Here is a 27,977-nt window from a genome sequence, read left to right as displayed (position 1 = left end):
TGGTGGGACATCTCCTTGTGACTGGTGTAAAGCAATTATTCATAGAATAAAAGTTTCCATTCAAAAAAATTACATTTTCTTTTTATTTTTTTTTAATATTTTTCAACAGATAAATGAAATTTGGTCATTTAAAAAGAGGTTACTACTGAAATAGACATAATACCCTTTACCTTTACCCTTTAAATTTATATCGTTTTCCGCTTGTACATGAAATTATCCTATTTAATATAATTTTTTCATGTATATGTATATGTAAAATCCAGTTCAATAGTTCAATATAAAAGTTCAAACACTCACCTCTTCATTTCGAATTATTTAAATACTTTAAACAGCTGTTGGCCTCTTTTTTATGCACTCATTCGTATAATATTGAAAAGAAATGTTCAGCAACAAAAAAGACAATACTGCACAGCAGGATAAAATTGAATCAAATTAATTGGCTTAACGAAAAGTTAATTAACAATTAACACTTTGACTTGCAGATCATTCGATGACTTTGCAGAGGTGCAAATAGTACATAATTAGAAATTAAAGAAGTTTGATATTTTTTTCTCTTTTCTTAGCTGTTACGAGGGATCACTTTGATCTGAAGTACATACATATGTATGTATATATTTTTTGAGTTTTTTTTAAATTTATTTGCAATCTTTGATTTATTAGTTTTGTTTTTATTGTTACCGTTCACATTTTTTTCCATTGCTAGTTGACCTAAGCGTATTCCTTTGTACTAAATAAAATACTCAAAGCTTTACACAGAAGTCACACTAGAGATGTACGTTTTTTTTTCGTAACTTTCCTCAGCCGTTTCAATGCATTTCGAATTCCGTTTATTTAAAACAAAAATACTTACATATTTACATACATCATACATGCTAATACATACTTACTATACATGAAAGCCATTTAACTTTTTCAACTTACCGCTATAGTTCAGTTGAGTTCAATTCAGGTGAGATTCATGTGAAAGCATTCAGTTGCATATAGACATATATGTATGTATCTACATTTGTATATTTCATATTTACTTATATATGTATATTTGTGTAAGCGTATGTATATTTGTTTTGCTCATAATTTATAGTGTGCAAACATTAACATTAAAAAATAATTATTATAATTTTCATACACAATTTTTTAACTTTTCTTCATTTTTTTCTCGTTCATACAGATACTGCCGTCCATATACACCACAAACACAAACACACACACACACACCCATACACGTGCCGCTAACGTAACGCATATGGATCGCAACATTTTGTACTAAACTAAAAAGTTTACGTGCGCGCGCACAAACCGCTCTCTACGACCTTCCACTCTACTTGTATGCTCATAGTCTTACACGATTGTGCTTGCACCGGTGTGTGTGCGTTAATAGCAATTACATACGTATTCGTACATTTCCATAAGCAAATATATACTTACGTACAAACATAAATTCCTACAAGAAAACGCCGAAATAGTCGAAGTTGTAATACCGCTAATCAAAAACGAAAAAAAAACAACAGTAAATAGTGAAAAAATCATTTTACTAACCTTAATACAACAAAACAAAAAAAAAGATTATCAAATAAACAAAATACAAAAACCTCAACCAACAGAGAAGACACCGATTTGTTGCAGTAGAAAGAAGCAGCAGCAGCAGCAGCAGCAGCAGCAACCGTGGCCGTAGGGGCAGTTTGCGCATCTCGACATGGCGTACACACGACGACAACCTGCTCGAAACGCTTTAACGGTTAAGCGTGGCTTAGTGGTAAGCAAATTGTGGCATTATGGCTAGCTAGCTAGTAAAACTTTTTTCTTTGTCTAACTACAACAAAAACTAACACACACTTTTGTATATGAAGAAAACTTGTACACACACACACACATATACATACATACACGTATATAGTTACCAACATTCGTCCATGCATTTTTATGAAGTTAATTTGAAATGCGGTTATTTTCAATTTATTTTGGAAAGTTTCTTTTCTGGAAACTTAATGGAAGTCATAAAAGAGCAGTCAGACCTTTTCCACTAACTCGTAGTGCTTTTATATTTAACATAAAATTTTCCGTATGCAGGCTAATTTAAGGATATAAAAGCCACTTCATTAATTAGATGTAGTGAGTGCGCGTGGGAAATTTTTTTTAACCTTGAAGACACACAAAAAGAGTTTGTGAGAATAATTTGCTTGCAAGCCAGGGGAAGTAAAAAAGCATACCTCAAAGAAAAATTACATAGGCATTTGATAGATAGAGGTATTAGGTAGATATGTTTACCAGAAGTTTTGAGAGGAGCTGCCACTAACCCACCATAGGGCGCCGTCAGACTTAGCGAAGTTAACATGTGGAAAACAACCAATTTCGGACCCGAGAAGATCATGGCTGTAATAAAAAGAGGCCCCCATAATGGAATCATAGTTGACTTAGAAGTCAACACTGACTACATAACGCCGGTTTAGGAGTTCAATACAATCTATATTGTTTCTAAACCATAGACAAATGGATCGTTGGGCTATCAGGGGCAGAATATGGTATATCCATCTACACTCATAATTAAAAGATAGAGCTCAGAATTGGCATAGATCTTTATTCGGAGGAATGCAGATCGGTCAATAATTTCATATGCCAAAGTAATGCAGAATCTTCCGACTCAAGATTTGTGCCCCAGTTAGTCTTCTATTGACTATTTTTGTTGATAGTTATAAGGTTTTGAGAGTAAAAGAATACAAAGAGGTGAAAACAAAGATTTTACGGAAATTTCGTGCTGCGTTCGGGTACATATAAAAAAATTTAAGTAAAGTAAAAAAAGTAAAATTTGACGTGGAAAAATTTTGTTGAACATTTTAGTCTATTAGTTCTCTCACGAAACGGTCGTTTTGATACCTTTTTTTTTGGGAAGTCTGAACAAAATGGCATTTGAGAGGGCGCTAAAAGTGTTCAAATGTTCTAGAAAATTATTCGCCGAAAAATTTCACAGTGCGTATTCTCATACAAACCGCCCAGTTCTGTATTTTCTTGATAATTCTGTGTTTCTCAGGTTCAAATACCGGCACATGTGGTACTTAAATAATTGAAAAAAATGTTGGATACACAAAACTTAAAATTTTCTTACGAATTTCAATTTGTAAACGCTTGTCAATAGCATTTTTGTCAATAGCAATAAAATTCCAATTCTTCATAAATTACAAAATTTTTTAATTCATCAAGTGTGCACAGAATCGGGCTGAAAATCTTTATAAAAAGAGCGTAAAAGTCCACAGAGAAAAAAAACAAGTGCAACATGCTACAACTACAATATGCAACAACTTTTTCATGCTTTCTTTTACATTTTGTTTTAATTCCAGTACGCATATCTGCCAATATATACATACATACATAGTTGTGGATTCAATGGATTTATTAAATTTATAGCCCGTTGAAAATATCAATAACCAACAAAATAATCGGTAGAAACGTCAAAAAATATATTTTTTTCAGCATGTTCTGCACTTTTTCTTCCGATCTTTCTCAAGATAAATAAAAAATTTAAACATCATATTACCTCTTAAGCCGCTTTTTGGGCGCTAGGTCCTGGGTATGCGGATTTGTTTGCCTGATTTTTTTTTTGCTGTCACACAGTGTAATAGATGTGCAGATGCATCTCCCTTATTTCACCCATATGAGAATAAACTCGAATCACAAACTACATACATACATATATCGCCCTATTATTTATGATCAATATTGAATACACTAAAAAATAACAGATTCCCTCTCATAAAAGCTTATAACTAATAAAAATTTTAAAGTCGCGTTTGTTCGCATTGAACTTTCGTCGCTGACTTTTTTAATTAAAATTTGCTCCACATAGATACTATTTAATGCGACTAACCCATTTTCTCGAACTCAAGCTCTTTCTGGTTTACTTTCAAAAGCTTTTTTTTATATATATTTTTGCAGACATTTAACCTATTCTGGCTCATTATTTGCTTTAAAATTTATTGTCGATTTTCATTTTCAGATTATTATCGCAACACGTTTGCCCCTTTTATCTTTTGCATCGTAACACATATGTGGCTTTGTGTGCTTTAGCTTCGTGGTTTCATTCAAGTGTTTGCTTTGTTACTTCTTATTATAAACGCGCTTTTAAATTTATCTAAGCGTAGCAAATGGATTTGCGCAAAGTTCACTTGCGTCTGCACGCCTCTTAGCCGTTATTTGCTTTGGCCATTCATTTACCGTGCGACGACGCGTCGAGCAGACCGCCATTGAGCGGTTCGACATCATTTTTTTCCCATTCATGCAAAAGTTCTCAATGCGAAATTCGTTTTGTACTCAGTGTTCGACACGCAGCATTAGCCATTCATGTATTGCTGCGCGCGCACGGAAATCTATGAGAATGCGTGTGTAGACTCATAGTTACTAACTACATACAATACCTGGTTATTCTTTGCATTCCATTGCAGAAATCTTTTCTACTGAAAGAAAATTCGCCAAGGAAAAGAAGCTCGATCTAACATATTGACCTAAAAGATTTTGCTTTAGCGACGCCTTAAAAGCCGGCAGAATTGTTTTTTTTTTGTATGTAGTTACATCGCCAAACACTGATTGTGTTAAACATTAACAAAAAGCTTGGGAACGCTTAAAAAATTGGCGAGTTAGAGTCATAAGTAAATAGTAATTAAATGTAAATAGAAGAAATGTATGTATTTATATGGTCTGCCAATTGAATTTGCCCAAATTTCAGAATGTTGGTAGGTTGCGAATATGTCTAGAACATACATACATATACATATGAATATGTGCACGTGTATATACGCACCTGTAGAGTGCGGTATCATGGAATGCAAGGGATTTGTTTTAGTGAAATTCGATATCAATACCTGCTATACCTTTTGCTGTTGGTCTATATAAGCTTGACATATGAGCATACGAGCGATATTTAATAGATTTTGCATGGCTCTACAAATCCTTCACTTTGCTAACCTTTTATATGCCACGGAAACATGGATGATGGTGAACAAAACTGAAAGGTTTTGGAGCCCTATTTGCGAGAAGAAGATGGAATGACGAATTCTACAAACTGTAAAACGACATTGAAACAGTCAAACGCATACAAATATAGCGATTTCACTGGCTGGATAATGCCTCGGTGAAAAGATCTTTGTTCTCCACAGCCATGGATGGACATCGAACGTGAGGGCCCAGAAAACTCACTGGGAGAACTGGCGTCACTTGGCAAAAGAGACAAAAGAGTTTATTGCAGAGACAAAACTTTGTAGTCCAAATTGAAAAAATAAATCTTTGTAACATGGTCGCCGATTGGATCTTTAGTTTCCATGAATACTGCTAAGCTAATTAGAGTTTCTACGCCAGAGTTTCAACAGCAACCTAGAGGGCGATCCGACCGAAGTCTTATTCAGGATTGCCGTTTTGGGCTTTTCCTACCAAAATTGGTATTATTTTTCTCGTTGGTAGGATGGTAGAACGCTTCAAATTTTGGTAAGTTTCTTTGCTCATAAAACAGAAAACATCTCTGGTTTGTTGTAGTATGCCACTTTGTCAGCACTGTAAGTAGGCTTGCCAAATTGGGACAATAACAGTTGTACCCTCATTCTGTTTTTTGGATGGGTCCAACTGTTTTCCAAATACCAACAGTGTGGTATTGGTCCTCGCGTGATGATTGCCTTAAAATGATTTCAAAGGCAAAACCTAATCAAATAAGGGATTTACTCTCAGTCTGGTGACTGCTCTCACTCTCTGACGACGCATTGGCTTCTCGACAATTACCCGATGCGGAAGTTTAGCTCGTTAACATAGCCGCCGAGATGAAAATGCGCTTCATTACAAAATATGATGTTGTTCAAGTGCAAAGCGATTCCCTTCGTTCCGGGAAGATATTATATTGACTTTCGTTCAAGATTTCCAGTTCGAAAGAGTTGTCACTGTCAAAATAACATATGATAAAAAACACTTTATGGACCACCTGTAAATCGAGGAACTACTTAACCGAGTTTCACTGTACCAATGGTCCTTCAATGATTGCGCGGGTGGAGCACAGCTTTTAGTATGATATAAAAATTTAAATGTGTTGATTGCTAAAATCTTATACAAAATAGTAAGCATATGTAAATCGATGCAACTTTTTTTATTTCTATACACAATTTTATTTCCACTAACTTCCGCGAATTTCACAATTCTCATTTCAAGGAAATATGGCCAGGCGAAATTGTAAAGCAATTGAGTTGTCTGCTAGACAATGCCGCAAACGATTTCAATAATGAGCCAACTACTATTTAGAACGAAAACAACACGCGGCATCGACATCAACATCACCATCACCATCACCATCACCATCGACAACATCAGGCGTAGACAGACATCAACGGCACCAACAAACAACGGTGCGGGTAATCAACAACAAAAATAAGGACAACCAAACGGATATGGCTAGCAGATTGCTGAAATGGACAAATTGCGGTAGCTTGCATGCAGAAAATGCATTAGAAGAGACCTGCTCGAAGGAGGATGGCGCTGATGATGTTGTCGCTTGCAGCTAAGCCAAGCTTGGCTGTTGGGGTGATGTTGGCGCTGCCTGCAAGTGGCATGCGAGCAAAAGTCGTTATAAGTCATTTAGAATGCAGACATGCAAGACAATTTTTTTTTTTTAATTTTTTGCTCAATTTTCCAACGTTTGGCCTTTGCGTATTTGTGTTTCAGGCTGTGGCGGAGTGTGTGCAGCTTTTGTTTTCAATTTGCGTTTTACTTTAGCCAGCAATGCACCTATGCATGTACATATGTGCATGCTACAATTTAATCGTCTATGTTTTTGGATGATACAAATACATAGTGCCGTGTGGGGCACACACCGAAAAGTTGCACATTGCATTGCAGGAGGCGGTGCATAGTCGGGGGAAGGGTGCCATAAAACACGATTGTAATTTAAAAAATGTTTTATGTGCCTTAATTATGTCTAACTGGCAGCATGTGTGTGTGTGTGTGTGTGTATGGGTTGGCATGCAACCTCCACACATACATACATACATATGTACATAGCTCAATGCCTAACTAGCTGACAGACTGCCAGCTTCCTAATGCCTAGAGCGTTTGCATAGCTGGCGATGGCGTTGGCCAAACCTCGGCTGTCTAACTAACTAACAAACTTGAGTGACTTAACACTGCGCCTCTTTGGCTGGCTTTTTTATTGTTCTCCACTGCTGATCGTGAGATTCGCCGTTGCATTTCCTGCATACATACATATGCACATTCTCAGCAATGGCGCATACTTAAAGTGCGATGCGTATGTTTTGTTCTTATTTGTTATTTGTTGTGTTTTTGTGTGCACGAATGCATTTTCCTATATAAACAATTGCATGCATACACCAACACACGCACACACACACTTACTACGTACATACATATCACTCTGTATTACCAGTTTTGTGGTAGATTTATTGAATGTTTGTTGCGCATTTCGCATTAACTCTTCAGGCTGTTGCGGCTACACTGACTTCTAGTTGATTTTTTATTGCTGCCTATAAAAGGTATCACAACACCTCATAAGACAGACAGCATCAACAATTGTGCGAGTATGAAGTGAAGTCAGCGATCTGCATGCATTTGCCTCGACAACAATCAGCAACCAGCAACCAGCAGCTATTTGCATTCAGAGTGATGGCGGTACATTCACTTCACTTGTTGTTGTCTAGATGGAAAATCTGCTGTTGCTACTGCCACTACTGCCGCTGCTGCTGATGGGGTGCATAGTCGGCTAAAGACTTCGATTAAATGTTTGCTACAGTCAAATGCATGTAATGGGGGCGGACAGCTAGCTTAAAGCAACGACTAATGGGCAACCAGACTGACGCATTGTCTTAGTGCGCAGGCGCAACTGTCCGTTAGTACACATTTAGCAGCAAACGTACTTAGTTTAGTTCTAAGCGTAACCATGACTAGCTTGTGTATTTTTATATCTGTATAAATATACGAGCACCTATAATGAAATAATTGCTTTTATTGTTATTGTGTTCTAAGGAAATGCGTAACTCATATGATCGATCGTTAAGGCGGCAGGAGAAAATTGTATACGCTTTTGACCATAATCACAAGTACTTGTGGGCATTAGCAAGTTCAGGAGGAATCTGCTATTGAAAAGAAAAATGTGTGCCCCAAAGTATGAAAACGGTAATAAAATAGGGTTGTTGATGCTTTGAGATGTAACCTTCAAGGAAGAAATTATTTGTACACTTAAAAATTAACATGCTGATCTTAAACTTAGATAAATGCTGAAAGGCTTCCAGAAATCGCTTGTACGGAACTAACCGTTAGGTATTAATTAATAGGAGCGATAAAATTTCAGAACCATGTTCACAACGTACTTAAATTATGGACGGAACACTTTTCCGCCTTATTTAATTGAATGGTAGCAGCACACAAAGTTGTGGAGAAAAAAAACCCGATCCCCCAGCGATGATGACGGAGTCGATGTTCCTCTGCCTGACTATGGCGAGGTACGAATAGCAATAACGCGGCTGAAAAAGAACAAAACTGCTGGAGCTGGCAGCCTGTCAGCTGAGCTATTCAAGTACGGTGGCGAGGAGTTGATAAGGTGCATGCATCAACACTTGTGCAGAATATGGCCAGATGAACGCATGCCCGACGACTGGAATTTAAGTGTGCTCTGCCTAATCCACAATAAAAGCCGACCCCGCCATCCACGCCAACTACCGCGGGATTAGCTTTGTAAGCACAGGTTGCAAGGTCCTACCGAGCGTATTGTGTGAAACACTGAAGCCCACCGTCAATGAACTGATTGGACCTTATCAGTGTGGCTTTAGACCTGGCCAATCCACCATACACTAGGTATTCACAATATGCCAAATCTTGTAAAAGACCCGCGAGAAAAGGCTCGACACTTACCACCTATTTGTCGACTTAAAGCAGCTTCCGACAGCACTAAAAGGAGTTGCCTATACGCCGCTATGTCTGAACTTGTCATCCCCGTCAAACTAATACGACGGTAGTTAAAGCGACGTTGAGCAATACCACCAGCTCCGTCAGAATTGGGAAAGACCTTACTTATGACACTTATGAAACTTACGACACGGTTCCTTGGAAGTTATGTCGGAGCCCCTTAAAAATATTCAAAACAACTGGCATCAAGCATTCCACGTTTTGTTTTTCATTAAAGTTAATTTTGTTTTTTAATTACTTTAATTCTATTTTAAGCCGGTTTAAAAAGTTTCTGTTAGATGAAACTTTTAAATCTATAAACTAGTTTTTGCTTTTTAGTCCACCTTGTAATAAAAACGCATCCTTAGATTTTTAAACTATTATTTTATATTTTCATAAATTCGCGTAGCAACAATTTCTAGGCTAGTGAATTGCTAATAATTTTAGATTTAATAAATATCAATATAATAAGTAACTAATAACTTATGGAAAGATATTTTCAGAAAAAATCGCTTACTCAAACAATTTTTTTTTACCACGGCAGTGTTTGTTTTTAATACAAAGACAGTAAAAAAATACTTGTTTACCATTCAAAAGTGCCACTCCAAAGAGTTAAATGTGGGTAAATAGATTTCTGAAATGGAAGCACAATAAAACGAACAAAAAAGTGTGGATAATTTGGTAATTTAAGAGATATCTGAGTGGAATTAAAAAAAAAAAGAGAAAAAAGGTATTTATTTTTGAAAGCAACCAAGCGGCCAGGTGGCAACAAAAAAAATAAGTAAACAAATATTTTGTCGCCACAGGTTTTATTGGGTCAACCTGCGCTTTCAAAAGTGTCCGAATAAATGAATAATAATGACAAGAATTAGGTAAAGCTGGAAATTGCCGGTCCGAGAGAGTATTACATATACTTACATATGTGTGTGTGTATGTATAGGTTTTGGGTTTGCAGCCACAACGAGCAGTTGTACAAAATATTAATGAATGAACAACGACGACGGCGCTTGATCAGCACGTAACACACGTGCGTGATACATATACTCTAAAAAGCATTTATAATTCCGACACCGACAGCAGATTACAACGCTCTTAAACTGTTACAGAAACGTTTAATTTTATAAAAATATTCCGTGCTACAATTTGTGCTACTTTTAATTTGCTTATCTCGTGAAAATCATTTTAAGTCTAATTAAAAACGAATGTTTCACATAAAAACGAGAACACACAAGCCAAGCCATCGTTACTGATCGATATAAGCACTTAAGTGTATGCAATAAAACAAAGTGATTAAGTGATTTAGTTATAAATTATAACTGCTTGAGTGTGTAGAGATATAAAATATCAGAGATTTAGAGAAATCAAAACAAATTATTTGATTAGCGCTTAGTTTATTTAATCACTTAATTAACCTGATGCGAATCATTTCGTATAATAGCGACGATTTATTGACAGCTTTGGATGGGGATGATTAAATTAGTTTTAATGCAAATATCAATTAGCCATCAATAAAGATGTTAGCAGTACGAAATCTTTCAAAATGTGCATTTCTATGACGAACACTGAAAAATAAAGCGTTAAAAGCCAATTTCACGAAAGCAATTTAAGTGAAAAATGATTTTAATTTTTTGAATTTGTTATGGAAATTGACAGAGAATAAAAAATCATTTTCCATTTAAGCTGCTGGTGAAACCGGCTGCAAATTTATATTTAGAGTATATGAACAATTATAATGATAAACCCTTTTAAAGTGTAAAGTAAAAATGTATGTAAATGCTACAAGTCCACATTCTATTTCGCCTTATAGTGTGGTGGCACAAATACTCTCTTTTTACGCGGTTTGTTTTTATTTATAAGGTTTTTCAAACCATTTTCTCGCTGTAGCGATTTTTCTTTTTTGAGAGTTTTTATTACTTTTTTTCAGTGTGTAATAGACAGTGCTTCTGATAAATAAATTGTCTTTAAATTTTTACATAATTCATATACTTATTGTGGTATTTTTTTTTGTTTTTGGTTAAAATACAGATCAAATTTTATTTATATTTCATTAATGTTGAGTTTTACATGGAATAATAGTGTTGAAGTAAAGAAATAAATTTTAGAATTTTTCTCTTAATATTGCCTGCCTGGATTTTTTTATGCGGTTTTTTAGATTTTTTTAGATGGAGTAACGGAATTTATGCGGGCTTTGAAAATGCTTGAAGGCATCACCTGTTTTTGTATGAAAGTAAAGAACTTTCTTATGCGGATTATTTTATGCGGCTTTCTGAGGAACGCATGTACAGCACAAAAAAAGACCTAAGTGTACAACGAGGTAAACCAGTATCCTTTTCAAAGCCGCCACCACCTGTGATATTGTGAAGTCCGATGAAGTTCTTCATTCGATTCCATTCTATGCCAACTGATGCCAAATGGAATTACCAAGTGAAGCGAAGTCCCTCTCCTCCTGGGCTTTCCATCGCAGAGGAAACCTCTGTCTTCCTCTGCTACAGCAGAATAATTTCAGTGCTGAAGCGTTTGTGTCCATTCGTGCCACTTCTCCGAGCGCGCAGAGCTGGACTATAATGAAGCCTGTTTTTAGTTGCTCATATTTAGGTACAGTATCCCTTTTGACTGACTACCGCTTAAATGATTCCTTGCCAATAACTCGACCAAAACGCAAACTATCTAATGAAGCGGCCCGTGCATTTAAGGCCACTTGATAAGTTTTTTTTGGTAAAAAGTCATAAATATTTCCTACCTAGAAAAATAAGTTTGTTGTTCTTGGTATTTGATAAAGACAACTTCAAATCAAATAGCGTTGTCGTTTGTGTTGTATAGCAGGCGGTCGAAATCGTTGTGTGTGAGCGATATATTGAAATCGAGTTTGTGTAAAAAAAGAGTTAGTACGTTTAAGATCTATGCTGATATTTATATTCAATTTTTTTCGGTAAGAAAAATACAAAATCCTGACATGACCTTTATTTAACTTTTTTCTTAAAAATTAAATTTGAAAAAGCTTTTAAATTGTTGGCCGTATTTATTTACTGCCGGTATCACAAAAGCCATTTAAGTGAAACATTTTTTTTCCTTTACTTTCCAAATAAGTTCAAATAAAACAATTCGTCACTAGACACGAATAAAGGCGCGAGCTCAAAAGTTGACGGCGAAAAAAGACGCATAAAAAATTTCAGCGTCAAAGACTCTTAACATACGTCGCCAAAGTTTTTTATAAGCATCTTTTTTCGCAAAATTTTTTTAAACGCAGAAAGAGAAACTCAATAAAGAGAGAAAACGAAAGACTGCTCCTTTTAACTTTTCAGCAGAAAAATTTGGAAACTAATGCAATCTGGCTAATTTTCAAAAATAGCCACTGTATAAAAAGGATTTATAACTAAGTGGCGAATTTTCTCCTTAATACAATATTTAGAAAAAACTACATTCAAAATTTCAATAAAACTATTATTTAAAAAGTGACCCTTTAGAAACCTCCTTCGTCAAGGGTTTATATATTTTTTCAAAAATGTGGAAAATCATGCGTCAATAACAAAAAATCGCGTTTTTTTTTAATTATCCACTTGCTTGGTCCCAATTAAAAGGGGAATACTGTATTTATATACATACATAGTACATTCCTACACACTGCCTTTACACATTTTGTTCCGAGTATCTCGAACAACTCGATTACTAGCGGGCTATAATTCACGCTGGCATTTAGCTACCATTAATATTACTTAATATAATTTTATTACTGCTTTAACTTGTCGGCATGATTCATATATCCGTACACTAGTATGTATTTCAATCAATGTTAATTAGTAACCATAAATTTTAAGTTGGATTTAATTAGATTATCAGGTTGCTAAAAGCAAGCGAACGGTACAATGTTACGCAACGACTTAAGCAACTGACTGACTGCGTCTGCGCAGCGCCAGGTTGGAGTTTACATATATAATTGCATACATACATAAATACACTACTGCCTATGCACATCTGTACATACATACGAATATGTTTGTTGGCCTACGGCTCGGAAGCGGCGTGAGAATTTATGAGGCGATCACATTTATACATACATAGTGCCACAGCAAATTTGCATATGAATGTGAGTGGATGTGTGTACATATGTATGTATGTGTATTGCATACAATGTATGCATGCACTAAAAAACTAACTGCCGGTGAGCGATTTAAGGTGTTGCACATGCGCAACACGTATAAGTGGCTGGCTAAAGTGGCTGCCGGTTAGCTGCCACTTTGTAAATGTTGCTGCTGTAATTTAAATGGAGCGAACAAACGACTTAGAACAAAATAGAATTAGTAAATTAAAATTCCCGTACGTGCGAAGATTACTATATACACACACATACATATGGATGTATGTATGAATACTTGTGAATGCTCTTGGCTAAGCAAGTGCACAAGTGATGCGAGTTCAATGCCCGTTGGATGACGTTTTTCGCAACTAAGCTTCTCTTAGATTTTCGTTTCATTCAAGTCATATTTATAAAAATTTCTAGTTGCCGTGCAAATTGTTTGTATGTCTAACTGAACAACTGGTGGGTTGATTGAATTTACGTAATTATAGCTTAAGCCAAGCCACCAAGCAGCGGAACGTAGAACACAAAGATAGCTATTTACTCTTACATACATATGTATGCATATTAGGGTGGTCCAAAAACAGTAAAGTCGGAATTGTAATGCTCTCACCCCCTAGGATTTTTCTATATCGAAAAAAAGTATACCCCTATTTTTTTATTTTGAAATCAAAAAATATTTGAAGGTCTCTCAAAGCGCTCAAAATTTTCAATGTATTTTTATATGGGAAAAATAAAACTTTTCGTAGAACTGGTATAAAATTCTTGAAAATCAATACTTTTCGATCGCAAAACTCTCGTTCTCTTCAGGAGACTTTCACAAATATTACCCAATTGTTTATTTAACCATTTTTTAATACTAACGATTTTTCATTGGTCGCCCCATTGCATTTTTCGGGGTTTTTGTAGGTTTTTGGCGGACCTATAAATTAAATATAGTTGCGATGAAAAAATGGTTAAGTAAACAATTGGGTATTATTATTATTGGGAATCTCCTGCAGATAAACAGAGTTTTCTGGTAGAAAAATATTGATTTTTAACTATTCTATACCATGTCTACGAAAAATTGTTTTTTCTCCATATAAAATACATGGAAAATCTTGGGCGCTTTGAGCGACCTCTAAATATTTTTTGATTTCAAAAAAAAAAATTATAATAAGGGTATACTTTTTTTCGGTATAAAACCATCCTAGGGGGTGAGAGCATACAAATTCCGACTTTACTTTTTCTACATGCATTTTGGGCCACCCTAATGTACATACGAGTAGCAGATGGAGCTAGAGATGGATACGTGCATGCACACATGCATGTAAGCTCATATTTGTGTATACGTAGCTCCAATTATAAGACTCACAACCCGGTTAACAGGCATCTACAAATAGCAAACTGTAGGAGAACAACAGCAGCATGCCGGTTGGTTATTGTCGTCACAGTTGTTGCCGCCACCTCATTGATGTGCTACCTTTTTGTTCTTGACTTCATTCAACAAAAACTGCATTGTTATTGTTGCTGTTTTTGCTGCTTTTGGGGCGTGGCCCATTACCGTTAATTTGCCCTGTTATTGTGTTACTCTATTTTATACATAGTAATTTGCTGTTGTTCGAAAAGCAAAAAAAAAACAAAGCAGCATTTCATTCATAAAATCGAAAGCCAATTTATATACATACATACATACAGACGAACATATTCGTATAATTAGCAACACAAAAGCAGTTGTCTGACATGCTAAGTAAGCTAGGGAAGCTAAATAGGTAAGAATGCTTTTGACTTTGTTTGTGTTGCCGTTTAAAAACGTGGCTTTAATAACATTAATTTTACGAAATTAGTTCTGCGATACAAAGAAAATTGCGAAACAAAGGATTAGGCGGGGAACAATGAAAGAACATATTCCCAAATTGAATGACCTATTCATATGGGCTAGATATTAGACCATTTATCTTTGTTAATAATATTATTTACGAGTAATAAATTTGAAAAAATATTCATTAGTTGCAACACACTTCATGAAATTTATCAAGAAAAAATTACTGCTCACCAACATCGAAGCGAACCTACCTTTAGAGCAGTGATTCCCAAAGTGGTCCAGGTGGACCCCCAGGGGTGGAACATTGGTGGAGGGAAAGGAGTTTACGTGTCTGCAGTGACAACTAAGCTGCACTTAAGGCATTCGCCAGTCCTCTAACTACTCCCCAACTAGCTCGGCAATGCAAGTATCGACTAAATTATGATGGGAAACATAACGAGCTTGCTTTACTCTGGCTGCCAGGTCATTCAGGAGTACCTGTTAATGAGACATCTGACCATTTGGCCAGAATTGGCTCAGACCAGGCATTCCTCGGTCCGCAACCAGTTTTAGCACACCTACTTTCGGCCATCGAATCAACCATCAGAAAGTGGGTGAATATTTCGCTCAGCAATGACTGGAAGGTATCGAGCGGATGCAGGTGGGCAAAACTGATGTTGGCCTCAATCTCAGAAGGTCTATCTAGTTGTTTGCTCTCACTAAGGAATTTTCACTCGAAGAACAATTTGGGAACTAAAATATTCCCTGATTTATTCGCAAAGAATGGAAACAATAACAAAATTTGTCTCATAACGTTGCATTAGTTTGAAATATTTGAATATTAAAATTAATGAAAAAAGAACTGAAATATAATTATGCAAATAAAGTAAACGAAAGACTTAAGACACGAACTTATCTTGTACAAAAAATGGAAAATTGTGCCATAAATGGATAGTTCACCCTAATGATGAACGACCTGGAAGTTTAAATGATCCAGTTTTCCTCTAGCTTAGAATAAATAATCGTGGTTCTCACTAAAGTGTTTTTTCCTCCCGCGACGCAGGCGTCTCTCTCATTCTTAACGTTAAGTTCTCAAAACTTTTGTTCTCTAGCAGAACATTCCCCAGACTTTGTTCTTATTTCAACCTCCTTGAAAACAATATCGAGTTTTTCGTTCTTATTTTGTTCTCATTGGAAATGTTCGCTAAAGTTTCGTTCTCATTCGGTTCTTCTTGAGAACGTTCCCGTGAGTTTTATTCGCGTTTTGTACTTTACAGAAACGTTCCCATACCGTTTTTTCTCATTTTGTTTCCGTTCAAACTGCTCTCAAAACTTTTGTCCCATTGGCTCTTATGTGGGAACGTTCTAGACATTGCATTTTGTTTTCGTGCAGAACTAAACCAAATCAAATTCCCTCAAGCCATACTAACTAAAAAGAAGAAGATTGTTGGAATGCCCTGGCACTGCCAAATGTGTTCCTAAAAGAGTAAGCATCATGTCGGACATCCAGACAGCATTACGAGCTTTAGACACACATAAAAAAGGTATCAAGGCCAAGCAACAATTTAAAAAGTTTACTAGACAAATTTGCAACGCCTGACAGGGGGTTCCAGGTGAAAATCGGGAAGCAACGAAAGGGTGTCTGCTCTCGTGAAATGCAAAGCTTTTAAAAAGTTGAGAGAACGCTGAAGTTGCAGTAAGACAAAATATCGTCAATGTTTTTGCAAAACCGCCCATCGACCTAAATCGCCATTGTGACAAAAATGATATTTGGTAACCCTGAACTCCAGGCATCGAGATTTATGCATAAGAATCGTAAAATCGTTTTTAAAACAACAGATTTGTAAAATAATAGCTAGAGAAAATATCGCCTATCAAGGCAATGCTTTTAAAGAAAAAACGTTTTTTCGCTCTCCTGTAAAATTTGAGTGTCGTAAGATAGGCGGTTTTGCAATTGGTCGATTGGCGGTTTTGAACGACTCTTTAACGTTAATTGGGAGGTTCTAAGAAAAGTCATGGACATTTGATCGTTGTAAAATGGCACCTTCTGAGCTTACATATACTACTATGTGATTGCCCACTTATAAGTTGTATTGCACTTATTCAACTTGGAGAAGGAATGTCGTTTCTATAAAGAATCTGGAATAAGACTTTCTACAAAGTACTAAACCTTACAAATAGTCTAAGGCCGGAGTGACCTTTATAGGATTAACACCGTAGATCTAGCTAGCACTTATTCGTGCCAATGACCATCGGAAATGCCAAATGATTCCAAGATCCTACCTACCTACCAGGCCTTTCCATAACAGAGTATATCGTTCCCTTTCACCACAACCACCAGTTTTTTATGCATATTTTGCATTTTAACTATCGGCCATTATTTAAAAGTCACGGTCGTGGAGGTGATATATTTTTTCTTTGCGGCGTCGTAACATTCCTCATCGTAGCAGTTATTCATATGTATTGGTTTTTTGAAGATTGCTCTCAAAGGTAGAGTTTGGAAAAAATAGTAGGGAAGCTGCTGGTTGTTCTTGCGTTACTAAATGATTAATATATTCTGTCACACAAAGTGTTTTATTTTCTATTACATATTGCAATATGAAGTTGTAGTGATTAAGTGAATGTATTTATGTAGTTTATAGCAAAACAGAATCATGTTACCTTGATAATTTTAAAATTCCATTATTTAACCACTCTTTTTTTTCATTACAGATATTTCTTATTCTGGTGGTGAATTGTGCGCTACAAATAGAAGCACAGCAGCCACGCGAACCGAGATTGGGCTCCAGGTGCCAACATGATATGGATTGCACGGATTTCATTAAGGGTAGCGCCTGTTCGGCGAGTGGCTATTGCGAGTGTGCACCCTACTATGTGCAATACAATGCCACCAGCTGTCTATCATGTAAGTACCCAGGCTAACAGGTTAATAACTATTTATGCACAAGCAAATATTTATACATACCTACTTAAGTAAACACATGCGCTTTAAGTGGCCAACAACACTTGACCCCTCTAATGGCAGCTAGGCAGCCAGCCACAAAATCAGTCAAGCAGTCAATCATACGCACATACGCACACACTCGCATGCATCATACATATGTACATATGTAAGTGCATTTGAGCACACGCTTCAAGCCATGCATTTCTAAAGCATTTCCGAAGCTGACATCAAAAAGCCAATCAAACAGCAAATGCAGTCGCATAGAAATACAAATGTATGTACATATGTATGTATGTATGAAATGCCAGTGGATGTTGCATGGCCATGCCGCTGTTGCTAGGCCTAATGTGGCAAATATTTATTTTTTCTACCTCTGAGTAGTCAATGTAAATCATGCAGCAGGAATATGTGTATGTAGATACACAACTACATATACATATTTACATATGTACAGACGTATGTAAGCACTCAAGTGCATGCAATATTATGACTTTTTCCCATTCATAGTAAGCTACCTGTGCAACACATGCATACAACATAAACACATATATATGTATATGGATGCATTCAGCTGATATGTAACAAAAATGTGTTTAAACATACATACATACATACATGCATACATCAACGAATAATGTACACCACTTGGCGTGTGTCCTCAATTTTCATGCAGCAATGAAGAAATGTTGCAGCAACATCGCTTACATTCATCCATTGCATTCGTGCGTTCGATGTTGTCGATTGTTGCATTTTTGTCAGTGATGCGATTATTGTTGCTGTTATTGTTGTCTTTGACTTTGGTCTTTGGCAGCAGCATCAGCGAATTCCTTGATCGGATGACATTCGCGTAGTTTTCGTTTCTGATTGTTGTTTGTATCTGATTGCCAGAAAAGGCGTACTTTGTTTACCTGTACATGGACGGGTATTTGACCCGTTTTTTTTTGTTTTTTTGTTTTTTAGTTTGCTTGCAACAGCCACACTAACAGTTACAGCTGCAGCAACAGTAAGACGATTAATGATGATTGTCAGTGTACATAACTACCGAACGGTGGCTTCACTATCTTCTTGATATTAATGATGCAGCTGTATGTAGTTTTTGTTAACATGCAGAAATCCATATGATATTATTGAATATAAAAATAAATAAAAAAATCTTTGCCATGAGAATAATAGCCCATTTCCACCAAAAGCTTGAATGCAATTAAAAGCTCAGCTCAGTTTCCAAGAATTTGAACATGGGGTGATGGGAAAGGTTTATTTCTCACTTTTTTGCTTTTTGTCTTTGGTTTGCTTATTAATTATAATGAGCGATTACATCCTTCGAGTTGTAATCTCATTTTACAATAGTTAGGCATACATTACCGTTAAGGCTTGGTGGAAATGAACTATAACTCTCTAAAGTTGTAAGTGAAGTTAAGACTTTCTTTTTGAGCATTTGATACATTCTTCTACGGATTTGTTAAATATGCTCAACACAGTTATTTATATCTATTTATATATATATATGTATACATATGTATGTATATGTAAATATGGTACATGCACACATATTGAAAATGTTTGCATTGAAGAAAAATTCACAAATATTTATATACATACACATACACATGTTTACTTTGATTGTTAGCATAGCTGTTGTTTCGTTAGATTCTTTGCTCTCAGATCCAACAATGTTGCATTGCTGTCATTCCAAGTTGGCCCTCGGAGTTTTGCTTTTCTTTCCCCCCTATTTGTCAAAGGCACATGTGTGATTTTCTCACTGACCGTGCACATAAATAGTATATGTATGTATGTATGTTGCTTTTCTTGTCGTCAAGCGTACACATTCATAAGTTGCGTGTTGCATGCAATTCGAGTGCATCTAGCCTCCATACAGCATCTAGCGGAAAGCGTGGCTGACACACCTTTGTGGGCACTACCAAAATTTCTATTTACTTTCGAAATGTTTCTCAACACACTTTAAATGCAATGTGTTTGCTACATGGCCAGCATCTATGTGCTTCTAGCATTTGCATATACACACCCTGCGCGACAAGAGACTAGTTAGATGTGAACCAAAATATCACCTGTTCGATTTTTAGTTCAACCGTTTCGTTTTCCATCCTTTTTCCATGCTAGCGATTGGTATTTTTAATATGGCGATTTCCAAGGAAATGTCAGTTGTTTGGCTATGCATCAGCAACTACTGTAGCATCCTACGAGTTGGCGGGGTGGGCGCAATGGCCGACAGAGCAAAGCACTGGTTTGGATCCTCGGGGAGCAGATTTTTTTTTCCAAGTACTTTTTTTAGGTTTTTTACTTTATGTTTTTCATTGTAATTTCGAAAATAGTTTTCTTTTTATTTATTTTTTTTCATTTTAATGGAATTACATACGTATTTAGGTTTTTCTCCAAATAAAATTATCCAAATTTACCAAATTGTAATTTATAGTTAAATTGAAACACTACAAGAGGATTCGAACCTGCCATCTCAGAACTATAGCAGTAGTCTTCGGGCGATCCCACAGCCGACATTTGTGAAGAAAGCAATTAACAGAGTTTCAGTTTGGCTTTGGCAATTCAAAGGCAGATGTCGCTGATCGCATAAGTGGTTCGAAATTGTCGAACTGGTAGGCCACCACTTTAGCGAATATCAGTTAATTAACTGGTATTTTTTACCAATACCAATACGTACATACATACGTATGTATGTATATATGTATAATACATAAGGTGATTAATTTTAGTATGTATGTATGTGGTCACATTCTGGGTATCACATTACTTTTTCATGTTTAATCTTTTAATAAACACCATTCATTAATTATTGCTTGATATTTTTGTTCACTTTTTCTATTTCTTACAGCACAACTTCTGGGTGGCGACTGCGTTCTGAATGACCAATGCACAATGAAGGTGGCCAACAGCAGCTGCTTGGATGGCGCCTGTCGCTGTGTTGAGGGTTTCCTGCAGTTCCGCAAGCATACCTGTCTTGGACGTAAGTATGCAGAGAATGCTAAACATCATTCGAATATCATATCCAACTACTAGAGTACAAAAAAGCAGAGCAGAATATTGATAGTACATATACATATTTAGTTTTTTTTTCTTAACAAAAATTTTTACATTTGGTGGAATCTATTCAAATCTATTCTACAAGAGATTTTGTTGTATTTTGTTGTTAACTAATAAATTTAGTTTTGGCAACGAAAATTGCATACTTATTTTGTCGTCACTACTTTTACTACGAAACTCTGCTATGGATCTCATAACCAAAACAAAAATTGACTGAACTAAGGACGGCTGATCGTTTTTTATGAGAAATTTTTTTATGACTGAAATACATTTCGGTGTTTTCCATTGTCTGCCGAGGAATCACCCCGAATAGAGAAAGATTTTTAGATGTTGGTAGGATCAGGAAACGAACCTGGGTCCTTTGCTAGTACACACCTCTCACCACGCGGTCGCAAGCCTTAGAACAGTCCTTACAGTGTTGGCCTTCCCAAGCCCCCTCGTTCCGTAAAAACAACTTATATATTTCTTATGAAAATAATGTGACCACTCTAGCCTGTTTACCTCATTTAAAAACCTATCTGCAATATTCTGAATTAACGTAAGCCTGCTTAATTTTATTGGGTTTTAGAAATTGCCGGATATTATAAATTATATTAGATTATTTTTCGGAGAAGGCTAACTAGTTTCCGACAACGATTTATAGTAACAAACCTCTTTGTGGTTGCAAGTCCTCTTTGAATCAAGTATCGTTAAGGAAACTCACGTGCTTTTTGAATGTCGATATAGGTCATGTGCTTTAAGGCACATTGCTCTTAGAAACCGAAATCCGTGCCTGAGTAATAAGCACATCACAGTAGAACTTAATATGCTCTGCCGTTTCCTACACAACCTGCACTCACGTTTTTGCCAACTACTTCATTCCCTTGCTCAGTAATTAAGCGCTTGTTTCGTCCTCTAGATGTAGTAATTTTACCCAACGGAGCACAATGCTACAACGATGAAGGGTCCTGGGCCTATGAATCCCTGCTCAGCCTCTTTCCCTGCCGTGATTGTCTGTCACTTCATGAGCTAAACCCAGTTTTTGGATGTGATCAGTGTTTAGAGAGGAATTCTACACCAGTTTTGACGGGACCTCGTAAGTTTTCAAAGCAAAAAGGGCCGCCTCGCTATCAGAGTATACTATGTAGACGCAGGTGGATGTGTTGTTCTTTCAAGTAACAACACTGATGGCAAAACTAATAGAAGAAGATTTTGTGCGTTTGTTTAAGTTTTAAAAAGTTTATCGCTTCTACTTAACATACTCAAAATGTGATTGAAAGCTTGATAAACTTTCCAATACTGCGAGCATAGGTCTGAACACCACTGGCTTCTTTGCGCAAGTGCTTTCGTATTCAATTAGGTTTAATTGGGGAAAAACGAGAGCAAAAAAGGCGAAACGGGCCAACTGGTTATGACATATGTGCTAAAAATGCGATAAAAAAAAAATGCATTTGTGAACCCGCAAATTAAAAATACCACCACCACTCGTGTTGTAAACGCCTCAAGCAATTTCTGACATTTCTGTAACTATCACTGTTATTTTATTACAATCAAAAATGGAGCTAAGTAAGAAATTGCGTGTTTCACGCATGCGCCATTGTAGTGCTATCAAATTACCTACCAGCAGCAGCGATGTGAAGTGTGGCAAAAGGTGTGTGGAATAGACGCGAAAAAAACGAGCAAAAAAAACAGAAAGTTAATTATTTTATGAGAGGGCTTACATATATGCATATGTACATATATTTTATGTATGGAAGCTCGAATGTGTAACTGCATCCATATGTATGCATATGTTTGTATGTCAGTGCTAAAAAGCGATTTTACACAAATTATGCAGCTAATAGGTTAATTTATCCCAAAAATTCTTTAGAAATAATAACAATTTAAAGAGTATTAACATATAAAAATACCAAAACACTTTCCTGCAAATCAGCCACGATCGCTACAGGTAATAAAAAAGACTCACTCATACATATGTACATGCATCCATCACTCCTTTTACTTGGCTTCTGATCAAGTCAAGCAGCTGATGTCACACAATCCATTCTTGCAACTGAAGTAGGTGTTAACACTCAATTGATAGAGATCACGATTGAAAGTGGCGATAGTGTCATAACAAAGATACACTCGCAGACATGAATATACTTACAACTGTTTTATTGTTTTTGTTTCCTTTCCTTTTTTAATGTAGTTCATAGTTAAGTTGAAGCACTTTGAAGGGCGCTAAGCATTTAGATGAGAGCAAAAATCATAAAAAATACGTGAAAAGCAATAATTTAAGTTACTAGTTCGTGTTTACCTTTCTCTCTTTATAACGACAAAAAATTTTAATTGGTTTCGTACTGCTTGTTTTTCTAGTTTAATTTTTCCTACAGAGGTCGTTAGTAAGCATACTTTCGCAGAAGCTCTTGTTCTCCAAACGAGTGTAGTGCGGCGCCAGTCAACAGCTTCCAATAGCATAATCGGATTAAAAATCTTGAGAGTTAAGTGAGGGTAATGTATGTATATTAAGGTTGTCCTGAAAAGAGTAAAGTCGCAATTTTAATGTTCCCCTAGAATTCATATCGTAAAAAGTGTACCCGTATTTATCAATAAATATTTAGATGTGGCTCAAAGCGCTCAAAGTTTTCCATGAATTTTATGTGGGAAAAAAAACACATTTTCGTAGAAATGGCATAGAATTCTTGAAACACAATATTTTTCGATCGGAATACTCAGGTTGTTATCAGGGGACTACCAATAGTAATACCAAATTATTTATTTGACCATTTTTTAATACTACCAATTTTTTATGGTCCCCCATTGCATTTTTCGGGGTTTTTGGCGGACCTATAAACTATAGTTACTATGAAAAAATGGAATGAATTGAAACCGAGTTTTCCGATCGAAAAATATTGATTTTTAAGAATTTTATACCAATTCTACGAAGAGTAGTTTTTTCCCTATATAAAGTAAATGGAAAACTTTGTGCGCTATGAGCGACTTCTAAATATTGTTTGATTTCAAAATAAAAAATAAGGGTATATTTTTTCGGTATAGAAGAATCCTAGGAGGTGAGAACATAAAAACTTCGACTTTACTTTTTCACATGCATTTTTGGACCCCCTAATGTACATACATATGATCGTAAAGCAAGTGGGTGTGTATATCAGCATATGTACATAGAATAGTGAACACAGGTTGTAGTGGAAACTCATTAGATGGGATTTAAATAGTGCTTTATATTAAATAAAAAATTGCTATCTTTTGGAATTACTTCAATTTTGTGGTATACAGATACACCGCACCAGAAAAAAATATCGCCTTACAGCTTCGAATCTAAAGTATTTTTGCAAGGCAATTTCAAACTATTTTGTTTCCGTTTACATTCTTCGTCATATATACGGCTTTTACAGTCGCATCTCAAAGCGAGATATGTCGATGTTCTTGCCTTCGAGGAGACAATTTCTCTTATTCCAAAGTTCATTGACCTCAAGTAACAAGTTATAGTAGAAACTTACCCATCAATGCGCAGTTCTTATCTACCTAACGTACCACCCTAATGTCGGTAAATTAAAGCTCGCCAAAAAGCAATAAACTTTTTCTTTTGATTATTCCGCCGTAAAAAGGAGGAAGTTGCTTTTCTGCTCCTTAGGCTACTTTAAAATCGTTGAATAGTTGGGGACTCTCGACGAGATCGGTGAGATTTGTTGGATGTTAAATACCCGGTCTTTAGTGGATTTACGAGGACTAAAGGCACGCTGAAATTACTCAATCAGTTCGTTGACGGTGCCAGTTAACCATTCACACAATGCGCTAAATAAAACCTTATAGTTGACGCTCAGAAGACTAATATCTTGAGAATCGCCATGCTTGAACCCACTTAAATTCTAATCGTCGGTCATACTTTAATCTGACCGTGTTCTGCATAAAGGCTGATGCGTGCACCTTGTCAGCTCCAGCAGCGTGGTTGTTTTTCAGTAGCGAAATTGCTCTTCGTACCTACGTTCGTCATAGTGGGGTAGCGGCGCATCTACTACATTGTCCCTCTCACTTCTCTCTTCAGCTCACTATATCGTCCCACATAGTCCGCGATGTGTCAGATCACTGAGCGGCACGACATTCTCCGTCATATCGGTTTTTCGTTCAGGATCTTTATAATCTGATGCGATTGCCTATCGCGACTGCAAGATAGACTGTGGTCCAAGTCAATATTTGGTCCACGAGCCTTCACTTCACTTACGAAACGCTGAAAACGTGCCATCCGTCTATCAGAACTTGATCGAATTGTTTTCTGATCTAGAGAAGCTCATGCAGCCTCATAGATTGTTTAGGTTAGACCTTAGTGCTCCGGTGGTGGAGCTGAAGCCAGTAACTACTACTTTATTGTACTTTCTACTTTCGAATTCTTAAAAAAAAAAAAAACAATCTTTTAGGTACCTCTATCCTTTTTCTATCGTGTTTGTAGCAGCCATAAATTAAACTAAAAAAGTAGAGTCGGATGCTTAAGCAGAAAACGAAGCCCAAAAATACGCACCACTTAACTACAAGCAAAGTAAATAAATTTGTATACATTTTGTTTATAGTTCTGGGGTACACATTTTAAGGGTTCATTTTCTGCAGTCTAGCAATGAGGTACCCAAAAATATATGAAAAAAAAAACTAAAATTAGTTACACAAAACCTTAGTTTTCTCCACTTTACTAAAAAAAAAGTTACTTGGTTCTGTTCTATAACAGGCGGAGTTTTATGTTTCAAGGCCAGTCGATCAACAGCAGTGTGATATCAGCTGTTTCGTCATGAAGGCTGAAAATTCCGATGGTGGGCGAAAAATCCTTTCTTTGCCTAGCCTGCAATTTAAATTGCCGGCCGTGATTTTAGTAATGGTGATGGGAGAAGCGAACGTTAAACACATCATTATTTTCTTCCGTGACGACGTGGACGCAAATGAGCGATAAGTTGACGAAGCACGCTTCGATGATGATCTTGGATTGGACCACCCAATAAAGCTGTGGCCCAGGGCTTCACATGCGTTGGTTGCGGCATCTTCCCCACGTTTCTCAGGGTGCGCGGATGCAGACTTTATACCTAGAAGCCTCTCAAGGCAACACTTGTCATAACTTTTTTGGAGACAAACTGGTGTCAGTGTCTTTAGTGTTATTTCGCGTTTTGACACTGAAGCTGTCCCTTCACCGAAATCGGCTTGTCTTAAAACGAGTTTTGAGAAAGGATGACGGAAATTCCTAACAAAATACATCAAACTCCTGTCTTGTCAAAATGCAAGCAATGAACGAAATCAATCAAATGACGACCACTCTTATTTTAAAATTCGTTTTTCTATGAACCAGATTAGTTTTTAACTGGCGGACTCTGCTCTTTCTATCACTCCACCAACATACCACATTAACGGCATAAATCACACGTTTGAACCACAATGGGCAGTAGTGTCTTCATTCAGTACGTTAATTATCCAAGAATTAAAACCTCAGAAGCAACAACAATTGCTACTTCAACAGTCAAAGGAACAGCAACAGCAACAGCAGCAGCAGCATCAACAATACGAGTACATACATACATATATGGCAATAAAAACTCAGAGAAAATGCAAAATCAGTAATTGCCACAAATAGAAAGTGGAAGTTGGTACCATTACACCGGTTGACTTGACTGTCATCCGATTACAGCAAAAATTGGCGTAGAAGAAATTATACGCTAACCAGAAATAGAGATTGGAAAAGCAGGTAGCTGGGAAAGCAAAGATGAAAAACAAACCAAACAAAATGAATACTAACCACAAGACTGCAATTGCCGGGCACTGTGGCATATAATGGTGGTGAAGTTGCATTTAATGGAAATGGACTTTTTAGTGGAAATAGATTTTTAGGAGTGGCATGCACATGCATGCACATACTCGCTTAAATGTATTTATGTACGTGCATTCATATGTTAACCACCTTGCAGTGCTGACTATTGGCAATCGGAATTTGGCATTTGGCGTTTGGCGTTTGGTGTTTGGTGAAGTTTGGCGAGTAAATCGCCAGCGCAAAAACATTTCATTGAAACGCTATCAAGCCTGCTATATCGAGCAGCCAAATGACCAATATTAGAATGGAGAGAGATGCGCGCGATTGCCACAAAGCGATTACCATAGTTGGCGCCAGGCGGTTTGGCAATGCTGCGTGTACTCGTACGATTATCAAAATGCATTGCAGCCGGCACGGCTACTATTTTAGGGGCATGAATGAGCTTCCTGGAAATGAGGCTGCAATTGCTTTTTTTTGTTTTTGTTTTTTTAGTGGAAATCTTCGACAAAAGGCAAATCGATTACCGCTGCTGCTGCTGCTGGTGTTGTGGTGTATGATTGCATGCAGTTAGTCTAGATGCTGCCTTAACTTTTGCATGCACATGCATGATATCTCGCCAAACTTCGCGGCTCGGCGTTATTCTTGTTGCTTTAGTCGTTGCTGCCACAAACTAAATATAACCAATGACAATTACAATTGTGTTCGAGGTTGCTTAGCGTTATGCATTTCTCTTTTTTCATCTGATTTGTTCAACTTTCTCTCGGTGGCAAGTGATAGCCACGCTAAGTCAGCAGCTGTAGCTGTAGCAGTGGAAGTACATACTAATAGCACAGCATATGTATGTCCATAGTACATATGTATGTATGTACATCCATACATATGGTGCCGTGGCGCTTACGGTCAGCCCCTTTTAATGTCAAATGACAGTTAATTGTGTTATAATCAAGCGTGTAACAATAATAAACCAAGCGTTGACTAGGCTATGTTCGATTTAAAAAGAGGCCTTTCACTGTACGATGTTCTGCAGCGTCGGCGTCCATTGGAATGAAATGGCCAAGGCCGAGAAATAGGAGAAATTCCCCCCTCGTCGATCTAATCTCGGAATCTACAGAACGGATATTGACGAAATTTCCTCTGATATACTCTGCGTCGATAGAATAGATATTTAGAATTTTGCCACCTGCATAAAAAAATATAAGATCCGCACCGTTCGTTGGATTACAAAAGCTGAGGTGTCAAATGAAAGGTATTAGCCTCTAGATAAGCGCTAATATTTTATTCTTTTTTCAATAGGGTTGCCAGCTGTTAATAAAATTACTATATTCAATCATAATAAGCGTAGGCATCAGTTCTGCACCGTCACTGTCAAGCGAATGAACTTAGCCTCTACAGGTGCAGTAATGTATTATTTTTCTGAGTAGGGTTGCCACCTATTAAATAT

General features: G+C 36.6%; 1 protein-coding gene across 1 annotated transcript in view; it reads left to right on the top strand.

The window, feature by feature from the left end:
• The first annotated feature begins 1,171 nt into the window (after window positions 1-1,171).
• Window positions 1,172-27,977, top strand: part of LOC108369718 (uncharacterized) — a 46,696-nt gene continuing 19,890 nt past the window's right edge. Inside the window, 3 exon segments of the mRNA XM_017624888.1 lie at window positions 1,172-1,753; window positions 17,490-17,682; window positions 20,567-20,698. Of these exon segments, the coding sequence (XP_017480377.1) occupies window positions 1,694-1,753; window positions 17,490-17,682; window positions 20,567-20,698 (385 nt within the window). The 5' untranslated portion in view covers window positions 1,172-1,693.

The sequence above is a fragment of the Rhagoletis zephyria genome, unplaced genomic scaffold (assembly GCF_001687245.7).
Source record: "Rhagoletis zephyria isolate East Lansing unplaced genomic scaffold, Rhagoletis_zephyria_1.1 Rzeph_scaffold_03817, whole genome shotgun sequence".
Classification (NCBI taxonomy): Eukaryota; Metazoa; Arthropoda; class Insecta; order Diptera; family Tephritidae; genus Rhagoletis; species Rhagoletis zephyria.
The sequence above is the reverse complement of the archived record's forward strand: the minus strand, read 5'-3'. Positions and strand labels throughout refer to the sequence as shown.